The 19,213-nt window shown below is 32.9% G+C and overlaps 1 protein-coding gene across 27 annotated transcripts in view; it reads right to left on the reverse strand.

Annotated features, from left to right (window-relative positions):
• RIMS2 (regulating synaptic membrane exocytosis 2) overlaps positions 1-19,213 on the reverse strand; it is a 647,490-nt gene that overhangs the window by 254,637 nt on the left and 373,640 nt on the right. For all 27 annotated transcript variants that reach the window (XM_049853946.1, XM_049853942.1, XM_049853937.1 and 24 more), the window contains one exon: positions 18,186-18,339. In XM_049853946.1, the coding sequence (XP_049709903.1) occupies positions 18,186-18,339 (154 nt within the window). The remainder of the gene's footprint in view (positions 1-18,185; positions 18,340-19,213) is intronic.

Below are 19,213 nucleotides of genomic sequence, written 5' to 3' on the forward strand. Positions count from 1 at the left end.
AAAGTAAGGGTTTTGCATAGACTGCATTGAATGTATGTTAATGGACATGGAATAATTTGGAAAAAGACAGTGAGAATGGTTGCACAAGTTTAAGACTGTAATTAATGACACTGAAGAGTACATGTAGAATTTGAATAAATGGTATATGTTTTGTTATATGTATATTGCTATAAAACTTTTCTTCTTATTGAGCTTTAAGGGTTCTTTATGTATTCTGGAAAACCTGGTGGCATAGTGGTTGAGAACTATAGCTGCTAACCAAAAGGTCAGCAGTTCAAATCCACCAGGCACTCCTTGGAAACCCTATGGGGCAGTTCTACTCTGTCCTATAGGGTCCCTATGAGTCAGAATTAACTCAACGGCAACGGGTGGTTTTGGTTATATATTTTGGATGCAAGTGCTTTATCAAATATATGATTTGCAGATATTTCCTCCCAGTCTGTGGCTTATCTTTTTACCTTCTGAAAGGTGTCTCTGAAACACAGACATTTTTGATGAGGTCTAATTTATCATAAAAAAAAAAAATATCATATAGCTCTTTTATTAACCATGCTTTTGGTATTGTATTGAAGAAACTTCTGACTAATCCAAGATGATAAGAATTTTCTGATATGTTTCCAAGAATTTTATAATTTTAGCTCTTACATTTAGGTCTTTAATTCCTTTTAAGTTTATTTTTGTGGATACTGTGAGGTAGAGTCTAAATTAATCTTTTTCCATGTGGATATTTAATCATTCCAGCACCATTAGTTACAGTCATTTTACAGGTGTCACTGGAGAAAGACATCAAGTTTGGTAAAGCAGAGGGTGAGGACAAAACAGAGAGACCCGCACTGAAATGGACCGACACACCAGCTGCAACAATGGGCTCAAACACAGCAATGATGGTGAGGATGTGCTGGACACCAACGTTTGCTTCTGTTACATGTACGTGTGCTATGTGTCGGAGCTGACCTGATGGCACCTCACGACAAAAAGGTGGGAGCTTCGGTTGTTATTTGAGATCTTTATTATTTTAAAAATAAATTTTTAAATTTCCTTCTAAGCTCTACTTTAATTGCACAATTTAAATTTTGGTGTGCCCTGTTTTTATTCAGTTAAAAATATTTTCTTTTATTTCCATATGTTTTCTTTTACCCGTGGAGTATTTGGAAGGTTGTTTAGTTTCCAAATATTTGTTCAATTGTTGATTTCTAATTCAATTCCACTGTGATCAGAGAACATCTCATACGACTCTTTTAAATTTACTTTGACTGTTTTTATGGCCTAGCATATGGTCTTATCTTGGAGAGTAACTCACATAACTTTTTTTTTTTTTTTTTAATTTTCTTGTTCCCATGTACTCTTGAAAAGAATGTGATTTTCCTGTTGTTGGGTGGACTATCAATAGCTATCAGCTAAGTCAGCTAAGTCGACAGTGTTTTTCAAGTCTTCTATATCCTTGCTGATTTTTGTGTAGTTAAGAGCAATTAGTAGTGAAAGTGAGTTACTAAGGTATCTAACTAGTATTGTTGAAATGTATATTTCTCCCTTCAATTCTGTCAGTTTTTGCTTCATGTATTTTGGGGCTTGGTTGTTAAGCATGTTTATGTTTATAATTGATATATCTTCTTAAAGAATTAAGCATTCATTACCATAAAATATTCCTTTTCTCAAAATTAACATATTTGTCTTAAAGAATATTTTTGCTAATATTAGTAGAGCTCCTATACAGATCTCTTTGGTTACTCTTTGCAAAGGTAAAAGTTTGGTATACTCTTTGGTATATTTTTTTCCCCATCTTTTTACTTCCAAACTATTTGTGTCTTTGTTTCTAAAGTGTATCTCTTATAAACTGCACAGAACTGGATCTTTTTTTTTTTTTAAATCCAATCTGACAACCTCTCTATAATTTTTCGTCCATGTAATTTGAAGCTCATTATGTGCCTAAATATTTAGGAAGTCCTCAGGTAGTGCAAATGGTTTGAGCTTGACTACTAACCTACAGGTTGGCAGTTCGAACCACCCAGGAGCTGGTAAAAGCGAGTTACTAAGGGATCCAAGCATTATTGTTGAAACATCTATTTCTTCCTTCAATTCTGTCAGTTTTTGTTTCATATATTTTAAGGTTTGTAATTTGCTTCTGGAAACCCTACTGGCATAGTGCTTAATTACTACGGCTACTAACCAAAGGGCCAGCAGTTCAAATCTGCCAGGCGCTCCTTGGAAACTCTATGGGGCAGTTTTACTCTGTCTTATAGGGTTGCTATGAGTCGGAATCGACTCGACGGCACTGGGTTTGGTTTTGGTTTGGTAATCTGCTTCTGTAAAGATTATAGCCAAGAAAGCCCTATGGAGCAGTTGTACTGTGTAGCCCATGGGGTCACCATGAGTCGGAATCAATTTGATGGCAACGGGTTTAGTTTTGGTTTTAAATGTTTAGGAGTGTTTTGTGCTCCTGATCAATTTACCCCTTTGATAGTATGAAATGGCCTCCTTTATCCCTAGTAATATTCCTTGCTCTGAACACTACCTTGTTTATATTAATATAACCTTTCCAGCTTTCTTTTGATTAGTGTTAGTATGATATATATTTTTCATCCTTTTACTTTAAACCTATTTATGTTTTTATATTTGAAGTAGGTTTGCTGGAGGTAGATTTGGGTCCTTTTATATCTTCCATGCCTCTGCTTTTATTTATCCAATCTGACAATCTCTGCTTTTTAACGGAGGTATTCAGGCTATTTACATTTTATGTGATCAAATTGCTGTTTGTTGCCTAATGTCTCATCTGTTTTTCATTCCAATTTTCCTCTTTTTCTCTCTTGGATAAAATACATATATTTTATGATTCTATTTCATCTTTTGTGTTGGCTTCTTAGCCATATCTGTTTGTTATTTTAGTAGTGGTTGTTTGGAAGCTTAACGTATACATGTTTAACTTACTACAATATCCTTTCAAGTGATATCATTCTTCATATCACATAGTTCAAGAACATTACAATTATATACTTCCATTTCTCCCTTCTTAACTTTTGTGCTTGTTGTCATATATTTTACTTTTACATGTGTTGCTAACCCTATACTAACCTGCTGCCCTTAAGTCGATTCCAACTCATATCGACCCTACAGGACAGAGTAGAACTGCCCCACAGTGTTTCCAAAGAGTGGCTGGTGGATTCAAACAGCCAACCTTTTGTTTAGCAGCCATAGCTCTTAAACACTGCATCACACCAGGGCTCCAAACCCTACACTATATTCCTATTATTTTTGCTTAAACAATTACATTTAAAGGTACTTAAACAAACATACAACATTATGTACATTTACCCATGTAGTTACCACTTTCAACACTCTTTATTCCTTTTTTCTATCTAATGCTATTATCCTGTTAGCCTGGAGAACTCCTGTGAACATTTGTTGTGGTGTAGGTTTCCTGGTGATGAGTTCTTTCAGGAGTTGTATCTCTGAAAAAATCTGTCTGTATTTCCTTTTCATTTCTGAAAGACCGGGTATAGAATTTTAGATAAACTATCTTTTTCCTTGAGTACTTGCGTTATTTCCAATGAAAAATTTGTAGTTATCCTTACCTTTCTTCTGCAATATACATTGTGTTCATTTACTCTGGATGCTTTCAAAATTTTCTATATTGTTTTTATGGAACTTAATTATGAAGTAACTTTGTAAAATCTTATTCATGTTTCTTGTGATTGGGGTTCATTGATCTTTCTCGATCTGTGGATTTTCATCAAGTTTGGACAATTTTAGGCCATTATTTATTCAAATAATATTGTCTCCTCCCCTCTCCTCTCCTGCCAGAACTGCAATTACTTGTTTATTAGTCTGCTTGAAGTTGTCTCACAGCTTACAAATGCTCTTTCATTTTTTAAAATATTCTCCTTTCTGTCTGTGCCTCATTTTGGAAAATTTCTATTATTATGTCTTCAAGTTCATTAATCTTTTTATCTGCAATGTTTACTCTATCATTAATCCCATTTGATATCATTTTCATTTCAGATATTGTAGTTTTCATCTCCAGGTGTTCAATTTGGGTCTTTACTTATATCTTCCATGTCTTTACTTAACATTTTGAACACACAGGATACACTTATAATAACTGCTATAATATCCTTGTCTACTTAATTATAACATCTGTGCCATTTACAGTATGGTTTTGATTGATTTATCCCCTTTTTATGGGTCTTTTTTTTTTTTTTTGCTTCTTCGCATGTCTGGTAATTTTTTATTAGATGCTGGCCATTGTGATTTTTACATTGCTGTGTGTTAGACATTTTTGTATTCCTAAAAGTAGTTTTGAGCTTTGTTCTGCTTGTAGTTATGTTACTTAGAAACATTTTCATCATTTCAATTCTAGCTTTTAATATGTATATATTTATATTTTTTATGTGCTACGGTTCTCAGTTTAGAGCTTATTATTCCTCACTACTGAGGCTAGACATTTCTGTGTACTCAACCCAATGCTCCCTGAATCTTGAGATTTTCCAGTTTCACTGAAGAGAACAGGCAATATTTCAGGCACTATTACCTCTAATCCTTTTGAATGATTCTTCCCCCACCCTTGGGTAGCACCTTCACATGAATGCACTGATCAGCACTTAGCTGAAACCAGAGGGACCTTCTCCAGATACTTTAGAGTTCTCTCTCTGTGCAACTCTCTTCTCTCCAGTACTCTGTTCTGTGAACTCTAGCCTCTTTGGTCTCTCCAAACTCTCAGTTTCATCTCTCCAATTCAGAGAATCCATTGAGTTTCATTTGGGTTCTCCCTGTGTTCTGCAGTCAGGAAACCCTTCTAAGGCACTAGGCTAGGGCAATTTTAAGGCTAAACTCATTTGTTTCCCTTCTTTTAGGAATTACTGTCTTGGACTCTTGATGTCCAGTATCTTGCAAACAATTTGTTCATATATTTTGTCCAGTTTTTTATTGTTGCTTGAGGTAGGAAGATAAGTCTAGTCTCTTTTATTCCATCTTGGTCAGAATTAGTATCCTACCTCAGTGGATTTTAAACTTTAGTGTGCCACTTCTGAGGCTTTTCAAAATTACTTCCAAATTTCATTAAGATGGCAAATTATATAAAATATAAAAAATAATTAGGTTAAGCATATTTTAAAAGGTTTTCATATTAAAGTGCTAGTGACCAGTAAAAAAAATTTTAACATAAATTTAGAATAACTTAACATATACTCCTGTGCATGTGTGAATTTAAAAGTCATACTACATTAGAGTAATAAAACTAAATCTATTCAGTTTTCCTTGGGTAATATGACAATAGCTAAAAATAATGGAAACTACAGCAAACACTGTAGTTTTAATTATGTCTTAATTTAACATGTTTACGATGTTTAACACTAACCCTCAATAATGCAATAACATTGTAAATTATATCCATGTAAATTCAAATTTTCCAAAACAGTGAATATAACACAATATATACCAAAACACACTTCACTGACAAAATAGTACCAAAGAGACAATATTAGATACATCAAGATAATAAATCACTATATTGCAAAAAATGGTTTTTAATACCAAAATAAGAAAGATGTAAAAATGGAGATACTGGAAAAGTTGTATAGGCAGAAAAAGGAAGCTACTGACAATTTGTTTAGGAATTTAACATATGCACAATAGCCAGACAAAGCACAAAACAACAAAACCAATTAAACTGTGCATATGAATACATGCATTAAGCCTTACACATGCTAAAATTTACCTGGATTATATGAACATAAGCCTTTATCTGGAAAAAAAATGTTAAGGTAATGTCAAAAATACATTTAAAAATCTTTACATCTAACAGGGAGGTTAAAAATCTAATTCACGTTTCATGATGGAGATTATGGTTTAGTATTTTTATTTTATAGAGAGCCATACTAATTCAGAATAAAATATAAAAGGAAGATAATCTCTGAATTATTAAGAACTTCAAATTATAAATTATGTTAAAACTTTTATTAAATCCAATTATTATAAGCTAAGAAAGGAGGAGAAATGAGTAAGTACATAAAACAAAAATTAATAATATACCTGCTCTATAAATTAATGGTTATTAATTCTACTTTATAATACTTGGTTATATAATACATCACGAAATGCAAGAGATAATTGCTAGACACAGAAATTTAGCATTCAAAACACAGCTGGTAAACCTAACTTGAAGAGCTCTTAGAAAAACAATTAATTTTAGAATTTCATATTTCTGGAAAAACTATATTTTAAAATTAATTGCTTTAAGAAGAGGTAAACTTTGAAAATTTACAGGGGACCAAGTTAATTTGATATTCTCACTTGTTAAAAAACATATGTACAGGAAGCAAATTTTCACAGTAAGTTAGTTGGATAAAAATTAGTGAGAATTTACTCTGTATAAATATTAACAAAGTTTTAAAAATTAGCAAAATATTAATTTTTTTCATATTGAAAGAGGAGTAAATTATTATTGGGCTATGCAGTAGAGATTTAAAGGATTGTGTGAACTATAAAGCTACAAAAATAACAGAATAGTGAAAAGATGTTCTAATACCTAGAAAAACCTAAATGTTTATCCTAACACATCTAAGTTGTTAGCCAAAAGATAATAAATCACAAGAAAATAAAATTATAGGCTCAAAGGTTATTATAAAAGCTCAGTTTCTAATGCTATATTAAAAGATTTAAAATCTGAATTACATGATCCTGAACAACATTCAGGAAATGGCAAAGTAGTATGTTTGGCATTTCTTCAGATGACTGATATGTCCCAATGGTAATCTACACAGTGGTGGAATTATATAGAGTATTTAGACGGGGGAAAAAAAAGGACTATATTCTGGTCACGTTATAGAAATTCCTTAAGGATATAAGCATAAAATTACAGAAAATAGTATAGAAAAAAATAGCGAAGTTAAATAACTTTGCAAATATTGTAACATTTTATCTAGGACTAAAAAAACCAAACCAAACCCAGCACCATCGAGTCGATTCCAACTCATAGCAACCCTATAGGACAGAGTAGAACTGCCCCATAGAGTTTCCAAGGAGCGCCTGGTGGATTCAAACTGCCAAAACTTTGGTTCGCACTGTAGCACTTAAGCACTATGCCACCAAGGTTTCCTATCCAGGACTAGTTTTTGTAAATTAAAGACAAACTGAATCTCATTGAATAGAATTAAAAAAAAAAGAACAACAATATCTATACTTACTATTACTCTAATTACCAGGTTTGACCAACACTTACTATCACTATGATTATCAGGTTTCAAACTTATCCTAAAACATTTCCATTTAAAATAGATTTACTAGCTATATAATTTTAAATTGTGATATCAATGAATCATTACGTAACAATTTCCCTATGAAAAAACACTGAACATAATTGTAAACCTAAAGCATATGAGGCATCATCTATAAGCAAGATGGATAGCTGTTTACATGGTGTAATAAAGGGTATCCCAAAAATATTGCACATTTTTACACCTTGCAGCACACCAGGGAGAGATAATGTTAAAATGTTATTTGCTCTTTTTTTCGGATGTTTACCCTTATATCTTATTTAAAAATGATAAATCTCCTAATCCTTGGCCTGGCACTCAATGTTTTCTATAATTGATTTCATCATAGTATTTATATTTTATGTCTTTATCCTCCCAAGCTAACTTACTATTTATTTTTCTTATTTCCATTTGTTGAAATCTTACTTATTCTTTTCAGGCCTAGCTAAAATTGTTCTCTCATACTTCTAAATTCCTATGGCATTCCACATAAGTTATGGCTTTTATTTATACACGTGCTCCTTCTTACAATATGATAAAAAAAAAATTATACAACATCAAAGAATAAATATGGCCCGATCCTGTACTTAGCTATATATTATGTTTTATTTACCCCTGTATTTTTTCCTTCCCTAGTTCAAAGAGGTAGCAAGACTTTTGCGTTTTTTTGAATTTGGGAGAATTATGTTTCAGAGTTGACAGCAAAGTGAGACGTAAACACTTTCCTTTTCAAACTCTAGACTTTTAATGAGATTATGCTAGAAGGGATTGAAGAGGTAAGTGTGGCAGGAGCAGAAAGAGGAGGCAAAATCTGCTAAAGGGCAAGATTCCCCAGAATTAGCAAGGAGACAGTGGTTAGAAATTCTTGTGAAAACTGTGACCCAGGCACTAGAATCTCTCAAGAGTCCAAAGAGGTTTTAGAATGCTAGGATAGTAACTCCATGATGCAGCTAGGCAGCAATGGATTTAAGCCAACCAACTGCATGCTGCTTGTAAGAGACAAACCATAGATATAAGAACACAGAGAGGTGAAAAGTAAAACATTAAGAAATACATATCATGCAAATATTAACCAAAATAAAGCAGCTGCAGCAATAGTAACATCAGACAAAGTAGACCATAAAACAAAAAGCCTTCCTAAAGATAATGAGGACATTATGTAACGATAAAATAGTCAATTTACTAGGAAAAAGATATTTAAATTTGTATGCAGCTAATAACATAGTTTCAAAATATATAAAGCAAACACTGACAATACTTAAAGGAGAAAAGAGAGATTCACAATCATAAATAGAGACTTCAACATACTTTTCTCATTAACTAATGAAATAATCAGACAAAAAAAATCAGCAAAGAGACACAATTTGAAAAATAAAATTAATGAACCTGACCTACTGGACTTAGTAGAAATGTACCAACATTCTTTTCAAAAACATTTACCAAAATTGATCACATGTAGGACCATGAAGCAAACATTACTTAATTTTAAACATTCTAAGATAATTCAGAACATACCTTCTGACAAGACAGGAATTAAGCCAGAAATCAACATCAATGAATTAACTAGAAAATTCCAAGAGTTTGGAAATTTAACATTACACTCCTATATAATTTACACGTGAATGGATCACCACATTAAAAACTATCTACGTATTCTTCTGAAACAGTGAAATGAAAAAGGACAAATTAAACCTAAAGAAAGCAGAGTAGAGGGAATAAGAATAAGAAAAGAAATTAATGAAAAAGAAAACAAAACACAAACTAGAAAGTAAACAAAATAAAATGTTAATTGCTTAAAAAGACTAATAGAATTGATAGATTATTAAGAAAGGGGAGGAGGGAAGAGAGAAAGGGCAGATTACCAATATCAGTGAAAAAAGGACACCACTACACATTCAACAGGCAAATAGATAACAAGATGTTATTATGAATATTATTATGCAAATAAACTTAAAATATTAGGAGAAATGTTCAAATTTCAATAAAAACCCCAGTTAACAAAACTGACATGAAGAGACATAAAATTCTAAGTAGTTCTAAATCTAGCAGAGAAACTGAAATTGTAATTTAATATCTACACACAATCACCACCCAACCCCCAGTGACTTTAATGGTGAATACTTCTAAACATTTAAATAAGGAATAATACCAAGAATGTACAAATTATTCCATACATTAGAAAATGAGGAAAATACTTCCAAAGAGTATCTATCACTCATGAACACAGATGTAAAAATTCTTTACCATATTAGATATAGATGAAATGATAATGCATCATGAGCTATCTGAGTTTATTCCAGGAATAACATTGGAAAATCAATGTAATTCACCACATTAATAAAATAAAAGAGAAACATCATATAATTACCCATACACACAGAAAAAAATCATTTGATAAACTTTAACATGCATTTATGAATTAAAAACTCCCACCAAAGTAGGAATAAAGAGACCTTCCTTTGGTTTATATACATTTCTGTATGTATGCTATACTTTGGTAAAAACTTGATATAGAGTATCACAAAACTGTTACATCGAAAATTGAATACAATGGGGAAATATAAAGCTTTTCCCAGGGAATGGAGAATAAAACATGAATGCAATCTCCTACGCAACAATATCACTTCTAATCAGCATTTTATTATAGGTCCTAGCCAACGCAGTTTAAGTAAGGAGAAGTAAAACAAGATATCACAATTCGAAACAGAGGAAATAAAATGTCATTATTCACAGGCGACTAAACAGCATATATCCAAGTTTAAAACAATGTATGGAAAAATTATTACAATTAATAGCTTTTAGATTAGAGATTAAATTACCAAAAAATTATTTCTATATACCAGTATCAATATAAATCAAATTCTTAGTGATAGAATTAATAAAAATATAAAACCTCTACATCAAAGCTATTAAAATATCATTTTGAGACACACCATTCCATGGAAAGATTCCAGCTTCTCCCAAATTGATCAATGCAATTTGAATCAAAATACCAGAAGGATATTTATGGAAATTGGCAATTCGATATTCTATTTATAAATGCAAAATATTAAGAATAGTAACAATGGTCTGGGTGAATTACACTACCAGGTATCAAAATTTTTAGACACCTACAATAATTAAGACAATTTGGTACTGGCACAAGAATAGAAAAGTAGTACAATTGAATACAATAAAGTTCAGAAACTTAACTACATGAATGTGGCCTTAACAATAAATGTGCTAGATCAAGCGAATGACCACAGGTTTAAGAATGCATCTTGATCTTTACCTCACATCTTATACAAACATCAGTTCCAAATGGATTGTAGATTTAATGAGGTGAGTAAAATAATATTCTAGACAAAGACATAGGAATACATTAAGACCTTAAAGAAAGCAAAGTTTTTTTTAAGCAGAACACACACAAAAAAAGCCATACCCCTAAATTAAGAAATTGAAAACTGAAATACATTAACATTAAAAACTTCTCTTGATCAAAGGATGCCATTAAAGAGTGAAAGGGCAAGCCATAGAGTAGAATACATTTGCAGTACATATATCTAACAAATAAATCTATGATTTAAGAAGACACACTTATAAATCACTTATAAAAGATAGACAACTAAAAAGAAAAATGGACTAGAGATTTGACCAAGCACTTTAAAAAGAGAATATCCAAACTGCTAATAAACCTATGAAAAGGTTATTAGAGAAATTCAAATTAAAGCCATAATGAGGTAACAACAGTACACATCCACCTGAATGGCTACCATAAAAAACACCGAAAATATTAAGTATAGTTAAGGATATGGAGATACTAAAACCCTCATTTACTGCTTCAGGAAGTGTAAACTGGTACAACTTTGGAAAAGTATTGAACAATATGTACTGTATATGAATATATGCATAGCCTATACATATATCTATTCTACTCCTAGTTATATTCCTAGCAAGAATGAATACATATGGTTATCAAAAAGCACGTACAAGAATGTTTATGAGAGCACTCTTAGTAATAGCAGACATCTGAAAGCAACATAATTATTAATCAACAATAGAATGTACAAATTGCTGTGTATTTGTAGAAAGGGATACTATGTAGAAGTGAAAATAAATTAGCTACAATTGTATGCAAGAATATTGAATCTCACAAATATACTGGCAAAAAAAAGAACTATATGTGAAAGAATACATAATGTATAATGCCATTTCTACAAAATTCATAAATGTGTGTGAAGTTCAAAAAAAGCAAAACTAGTCTATGGTATTAGAAATCAGGATAATTGTTACTTTGACAAATGTATGAGTAATTACTGGAGGAAGGCAAGAGACAACTAGTGGGGTGCTGGCAATGTTTTATTTCTTGACCTGGGTGCTAGTTACATAGGGTGGTTATTTTGTGAAAAGTCATCCGGGTGTATAGTATTGGTTTATATGCATTTTTGTATGTATGCTATACTTTGGTAAAAACTTGATATAAAAAATGTAGAGTTTTTATAAGAATAGTGGAGTAGCTTTTATTGGACTAACACTCTTGCCAGTTATAAACTATGGACAAAATTACGGCAGTCGTGGTTCAGTGGTAAAAATCTCCCCTTCTCTGTAGGACACCCAGGTCAATTCCTGGCCAATGCATCTCGAGCTCAGCCACCACCTGTCGGCTTGTTACTACGATGCTGAACAGGTTTCAGCAGAGCTTCCAGACTAAGACTAAGGAGAATGCACTGGTGATCTACTTCCAAAAAAACATAAAAATAAACAGCCAATGTGGGAAGGGGAGAAACCTATGGATCACAACAATGTGACCCTGTTATATATGGGGTTGCCAAGAGTAGGGGGCTGACTTGAAGTCAGCTAACAACAACATAGACCCCAAAAAAAAAAAAAATTTAACTGTTTACAGGCATGGGAGAGTAAACAAATACAGGCGGGAATTGATAATATGATGACTGAAATAAAGGAAGCACCTTCTTACTCAGCTTTTCCCTTGAGGGCATTCCCTATTTGGCTCCCTAAAGAGATGTCAAGGCAAAAGCAGAAGCCTCCATCTTACAAGAATGAGGAGTCAAGGGGAGAGAATTCAGGGCTATCAGAGCAGCTAGAATTGAGGGGAAAATCCTGAAAACGAAGGAACCAGAGAAGGGGGAGACCCCAAACTTGTACACAAAGCCTCTAAAAGTCTTGCCTGAATTATAAACTTCAGAGAGAAAGACAAGAATAAACCCACCAGAAATCCACAGCTGGAAGGCTAACAAGAGCTTGGCATTGCAATCCCTACCACCTGCCCCTTGGAAACCCTATGGGACAGTTCTACTCTGTCCTATAGGGTTGCTATAAGTCGGAATCAAATCAACGACAAGAGGCTTGTTTTTTTTGGTTATGTTATAGGAGAGGAGCCCTGGTGGTGCAGTGGATAAAGCACTCAGCTGCCAACCTAAAGGTCGGTGGTTGGAACCCCAGGCACTCCAAAGGAAAGATGTGGCAGTCTGCTTCCATAAAGATTTACAGCCTTGGAAACACTATGGGGGCAGTTCTATTCTTTCTATAGGGTCGCTATGAGTTGGAATTGACAACAAAGGGTTTGGTTTTTTGGTATGTTGTAGGAGCCTGGACAACACCTTGGGCTTTCCCTAGAAAAGCTACACCCTAGAAACAAGAACCACAAACCAGACTAAGGATTATGCCTTAGGACTAAGGAAAGAACTAAAATATAGCCGCTAACATATCTTCCATATGATAGAGGCAATCCTTCAGTAATTTCGCCATCTTCTAAGAGATACTGCAACATTCTTCAAAATCCAGAGTCTTTAAAATGTATTAAACACAATACCCAGTATATAATAAAAAATTACTAGATTTATAAAAAAGGCAGAATGTGATCCATACCTATGAGAAAAAGCAGAAATAGAAGTAGAACCACAGAAAACTTGAGATGTTGGAATTAGAACTTTAAATATTACAAATACATTAAAGAATTTATACAATAAGATATATATATATGTGTATGTATGTGTATACATATATACGTGTGTGTATATATGAAGGTCCTCTCCTTTTAGTATATACTATTTAGTGTGTGTGTGTGTATCTATATATATATATGCTTCTAAGAAAACAAAATGCAAATCTTAGGATGAAAATTATAATACCTTTAGTAAGACAATTCATGGTATTGCCTTTTCATGGAAAATGATATTGTAGAAGAAAATATCAGTGAATTTGAATAAGTGAATAAAAATAATCAAAACTGAAGCACACAGAAGAAAAAAGGATTTAAAAAATAAAGACTCAACATCTATGAAACAGTATCAAGAGGTTTTCATACATGTAACTGCAGTTACTTGTATGCGTGAAAGAATAGGGTAGAGAATCGAAAGAAATAGTCAAATAGTTGAAATCCCCCAAAGAGTTGAAATTCCAAAAAACCTTAATTATGAAATCATGTTTCATGTAAATGGAGAAAAGACTGAAGTTGTCAAGGATTTCATTCTAGCTGGATTCACAATCAACACCCATGGAAGTAGTCAAGAAATTAAACAATGCATTGCATTGGGCAAATCCGCTGCAAAAGACTTCTTTAAAGTATTCTATAGCAAAGATGTCACCTTGAAGATTAAGGTGCACCTGACTCAAGCCAAGCTGTTTTCAATTGCCTTACACGTGTGTGAAAGCTGAATAATGAATAAGGAAGACCTACGAAGAACTAATGCCTTTGAGTTATGCCAAAAGGACAAACAAATCTGTCTTGGAAGAAGTACAGCAGAATGCTCCCCTAGAAGCAAGGACGGCAAGACCTCGTCTCACATATTTTGGACATGTTATAAGGAGACATCAGTCCCTGGAGAAGGACATCATGCTTAGTAAAGTACAGGATCAGGGAAAAAGAGGAACACCCTCAATGAGATGGAATGGCATAGTGGCTACAACAATGGGCTCAAGCATAACAACGATTGTGAGGCTGGTGCAGGACCAGACAGTGTTTCATTCTGGTGTACATACGGTCACTGAGTCGGAACCAACTCGACGGCAACTAATCACAACATATCTCTTGATAGCACTACTTCAGTTTTGTCATGAGTAATGATTTCTTCTCATTCACTTTTCTTTGAAGATTTTTGGTCATTGGGCTGGGTGAAAATATAGTAGATACAATGTTCTTTATTTAGAAAAGTGCAGCATTTTTAAAAGAGTAAACCAAAAAACCAAACCCAGTGCCGTCAAATCGATTCCGACTCATAGCGACCCTATAGGACAGAGTAGAACTGCCCCATAGGGTTTCCATGGAGCGCCTGGCAGATTTGAACTGCCAACCGTCTGGTTAGCAGCCATAGCACTTAACCACTATGCCACCAGGGTTTCCTTTTAAAAGAGTAGTAACATTAAATTTGACTAAGTGAAGAATTAACATTTGTGAAGTCAAAGAGATGGATATGGTTGATACAAGATAAAAGAATGATGCATCAATTTAAAGAAAACTATAATTGGATCTTTATACTTCAAATTGTGATAAGAGTGGTTAATATGAATTCAAGTAATAAACTTCTGTAATGATAAAGAGAGATTTTCCTTTAAGATACTTCATAATTTTAACTGAATAACAATAAAGAATACATAACAAAAGCTTAAACATCAAAATGACTTTCCAAAGCAGTCTCTTTACGTTCCAGGAAAGTAATAAATACTATTTCTTCCTCATTAATGAAATAAAAATAAAATAGTGTGAATATGTGAACTTTTTGCCATCTGAAAAAGCAACTGCACTTCTCTATTAATGTATTTTAGTTATGTGAACACATAACTCCAGTCTTGCTAGTACATTTTCAAAAACGCTTAATCAAGCACTCTTTGAAATATTCACTGCTCTTGTCATTGTTCGGTAATGTCCAAATAGAAACACTTAAAGTGGAAGCGGACATGAGTAGCCTGAAGCAAAACAACAGTTTTAAGAAATGTTACTTTCCACTAAAATTTAAATCTCTGACACCCTAATTTCTCTCAAGCTTTGGAGCAATGAACCTGTGGCCATTTTTATAGATGTTGTAATACATAGAACATTCTTATTGTGTCTCATGCAGAAATAGTGGTATAAGAAGGCATCTATTTTAAATACTTACTTTTACCAAACCCTTTATTTAGGAGAACTATTCAATAAAGCTCATCATTAAAGACTCCCATCTCAAAATATTTTTTTAATATTTAAGTTAATAACAAGATAGAGGAAACAATCATTTTTAGAATGATTTAAAACTATTTCCTTAAATTTTAATAAGAATCAAATTATTAATGTCTATGTACATGAAGTGCTTCTTTGAATCATTTGAATCTACAAATTTAAAATAGGAAATAGGGAAAAGAACGACAATATTATCATAGATTCATTTTAAATATCTATATCCATTACATTCCATAAGCTCATATAGCCTCAGTGTGATACTCATAGCCTCAGGGAATGAATTACTAAACTTGATGTTATGTAGATATAGGTAATAAATGAGAGGTTATTATAAACTTTTGATGGTAACCATTCATGCATGGAATCTACCAAATATGTTAATAATCATGATCTTTGACAATATGAAACATACTAATAAATGAGTACAATATTTATCCTCTCCATGGAGAAAAATCTTAAAGGAGGTTCTTGTCATTGATGATTTTTTAAAATAACTAATTAACATATTCATTTGTTCACATCTGGACTTAAACCTGTCACGGATAAGCAATATATCCTTAGCCAACAATCTCTGACTTTCTATTCTGAAGTGTTATTTTCTAGTCTTTGTTTCTTTCTGTTATGCATATATGCTCATTTTTATTTATCTTAAGATCTACATATTGCTAATAAATTATGATAACATTTTATGTGTAAAATGCTAATTTTAGGCACATGTTCAAATACTGAAAATTAATTTGATGAGGGGTCAGTTGGTAGTTAATGACATGATACAGCATGAACCCATTTTATTGCCCATGGGAGAATTTAGTACTATTAATGACTAAGTAGCAGAAGAGCCAATTTTGGGATGAAAAATATTAACAGCTACAAAACTGATTAAATTCATTGCTTGAAAATCCATGACACACACAGCTCACTAGAAACTGCTCTACTCTCATAGTTCCTCGTTTGGGCTATCATTAATTAGCTAGGGAGTAAAACATAATGAAAACTGTAGGCAGATTCAGGAGTTCAGGGGATCGAAGATCCTCACATCTGCTCCTTAGTTCAATAACAACTAGAGTAAATGAAGAGAAGTCCAGTCCTGTAAGAAAGGGTCATGCTGGCTAGCATGAACCTATTGCCGTCGAGTCAAATTTGAACTTATAGCAACTCTGTAGGACAGAACAGAACTGCCCCATAGGGTTTCCACAGCTGTAAATCTTCATGGGAGCAGACTGCTACATCTTTCTCCCATGGAGCACCTGATGGATACGAACCGCCAACCTTTTGGTTAGCAGCCAAGTACTTAACCGCTACACCACCAGGGTTTCCAACCAGATCTCCAGTTGGCTAGAATTAGAAGCATATAAATCTGAAACTATAAGAATTAGTACATAATGAATTATATTATCAGCCTTCATGCAGCTATCATCCTAAATTGCAATTTAAAGATAATGTATGGTAGCGAGAAAGAGTAGACAATTTAAAACTTGCCAGCATAAAATTCACTATAATGAGGCAATTACTATAACAAAGAATGCTGTAATGATATTTGCAAATAGGAGTGGCTGAGTGTTTACTCTGTGGTAAGGTTGAAAAAAGTGAATGCTATAGAACAAGTGTTCAATTAATACCATCCAAGTGCAAAGACTATATCTAGAGGAAATAAATTCCAGTCATTAGACAGATTATTTTATAAAAGAGTGAAGATATTCTCTAGGCTTTTCTGTGAATAACTAAGTATCCCTTGGGAAAAATCCTCTGCTCTAATTTTATACTGTCAAACAATCTTCTGATAAATAACTTAGTCCCCTATTCAGCAGAAAAGATGTGATTCATATATAAACAATAGTTATTTGCCAGGTACATTTCCCATGGTTAATAAACAACCTGGAGAATTCATGCTTATAAATTTATACTGCTGAAATTTTATCAGTCCTCCAATAGTTGTCAAAAATGTTGTTGAATCTAGAACATGCTGACCTCATGAAGATAAAATTATGCCATGAATACCATCCAAAGCAGTAAGTGCCCACTTCTCCTTCCAAATAATAGATTCCTCAGGAGGAAAGAAAAAAAAAAAGACCTGGATTGTAGGGGCAAAGAGCTAACAATGCCACTTTTTAATCTGGAAAATATTTCTCAGAGTTTCTTTAAGACTCTCTAGATTGATGTAATTCTATTTTATAGTAAAAGCTGATAATAACAACTATAATATTAATATTCATGAAATAGTTTATAACCATCCTGTATTATAGGGATTATTATCGTCATTTTAGAAATTAGGAAAGTGAGACATAAGGAGATGATATGCCTCAAGTCACACAGCTCTTAAGTGAGAGAATCAAAATTAAAATTCAGGTTGGTCTGAGATCAAAGCTCATGGTTTCAACCACTATGCTATACTTGCTATCCTACTTATTCATAAAACACTTGGGATAATAAAGGTATAAATCATAATCTCAGGTATCTATGATCAAACTCTACTATATTAGCTACCTCATTTTTACATTTCAGATATTAAGAAGTAAGATTAAAATATAACTCCTTCATTAGAGGTTGTTCTATCAAATATAACCATAAAACACTTTGATATTGTGAGAAGGAATGAATGCTATAAGTGTAACATCATTTTAGTGCACTAAACAATTCAAAAGCTTCAATAATAGCTATGAAAACACTAACAGATGACTATTGATACCCATAATATAATGGCTTATTCAAATTCTGTGTCATATTCATCATTCAGAATTAGAAAAATTCACTACAGATATGATTAAATATTACTGAAAACTTACTTTGCAACCTTCGTGTTGGGCTCTCTCCATGAAGTTGTCTTCGTGGCATGTAAGGAGAAGGGTGGGGAAGTGGCAATGAAGAGACATCATGGGTCTGAAGTTTGTACCAATGTGGCTCATCATCTAATAATGCTGTTTCTAATTCAATTAAAATCTACAAACCCAAGAGACAAAGGGCTGTTATACCAACAATATAGAAATTCTCTTAATTGGTCTCATCACTCAAAATAATGATAATATAATAGGATGACATAATAGTACTGCTGTTAGATCAAAATTGATGAATTTAGATGTTGCAGAATTGTCAATACATTTAGACAATAGCTAAATAAAACAGAAATATTTATAGCTTCTTGCTTATTTTACTCTTTTAAATATCTAGGACATTAATTTTATAAACCCTTGACCATCCAACTGCTACAGGCTGTTAAATTTACAATTACAGAAATAATAATTAATACTTTAAAAGGTTCCTAATGATACTTGTGTATCATTTTATAATTTAAAAAGCATTTTCTAAGCCAGACACAAAAGGTTGTTCCCCACATTTGGCTATTGTGAATAGTGCTGCAATGAACATTGGCATTCAAGTATCTGTTTATGCTCCTGCTTTCAGCTTGTTTAAAGTGTAAACTTAGGAGTAGAATTGCTAGGTCATATGGTGAACCACCAGGCTGTTTCCCACTGTGGCTATGCCATTTTACATTCCCACCAGCAATGGATGAGGGATCCAATTTTTCCATGTCCTTACCAACACTTGTTTTTCTTTTTCTTTTCTTTTTTTTTTAACATGGGCACTCTGGTGGGGGGAAGTGGTATATCGCTGTGGTTTTGATTTGTTGTTACCTAGTGACTAATAATGTTGGACATCTTGTCATATGTTTGTTGACAATTTCTGTATCTTCTTGATATAATTGAAATATCTATTCAAGCCCTTCGCCCATTTTATGATTGGGTTGTTTGGCTTTTTGTTGTTGAATAGTAGGAGTTATTTATATATTCTGGATATTCAACCCTTACCCGATATA

This window comes from Elephas maximus, chromosome 15, assembly GCF_024166365.1.
Source record: "Elephas maximus indicus isolate mEleMax1 chromosome 15, mEleMax1 primary haplotype, whole genome shotgun sequence".
Classification (NCBI taxonomy): domain Eukaryota; kingdom Metazoa; phylum Chordata; class Mammalia; order Proboscidea; family Elephantidae; genus Elephas; species Elephas maximus.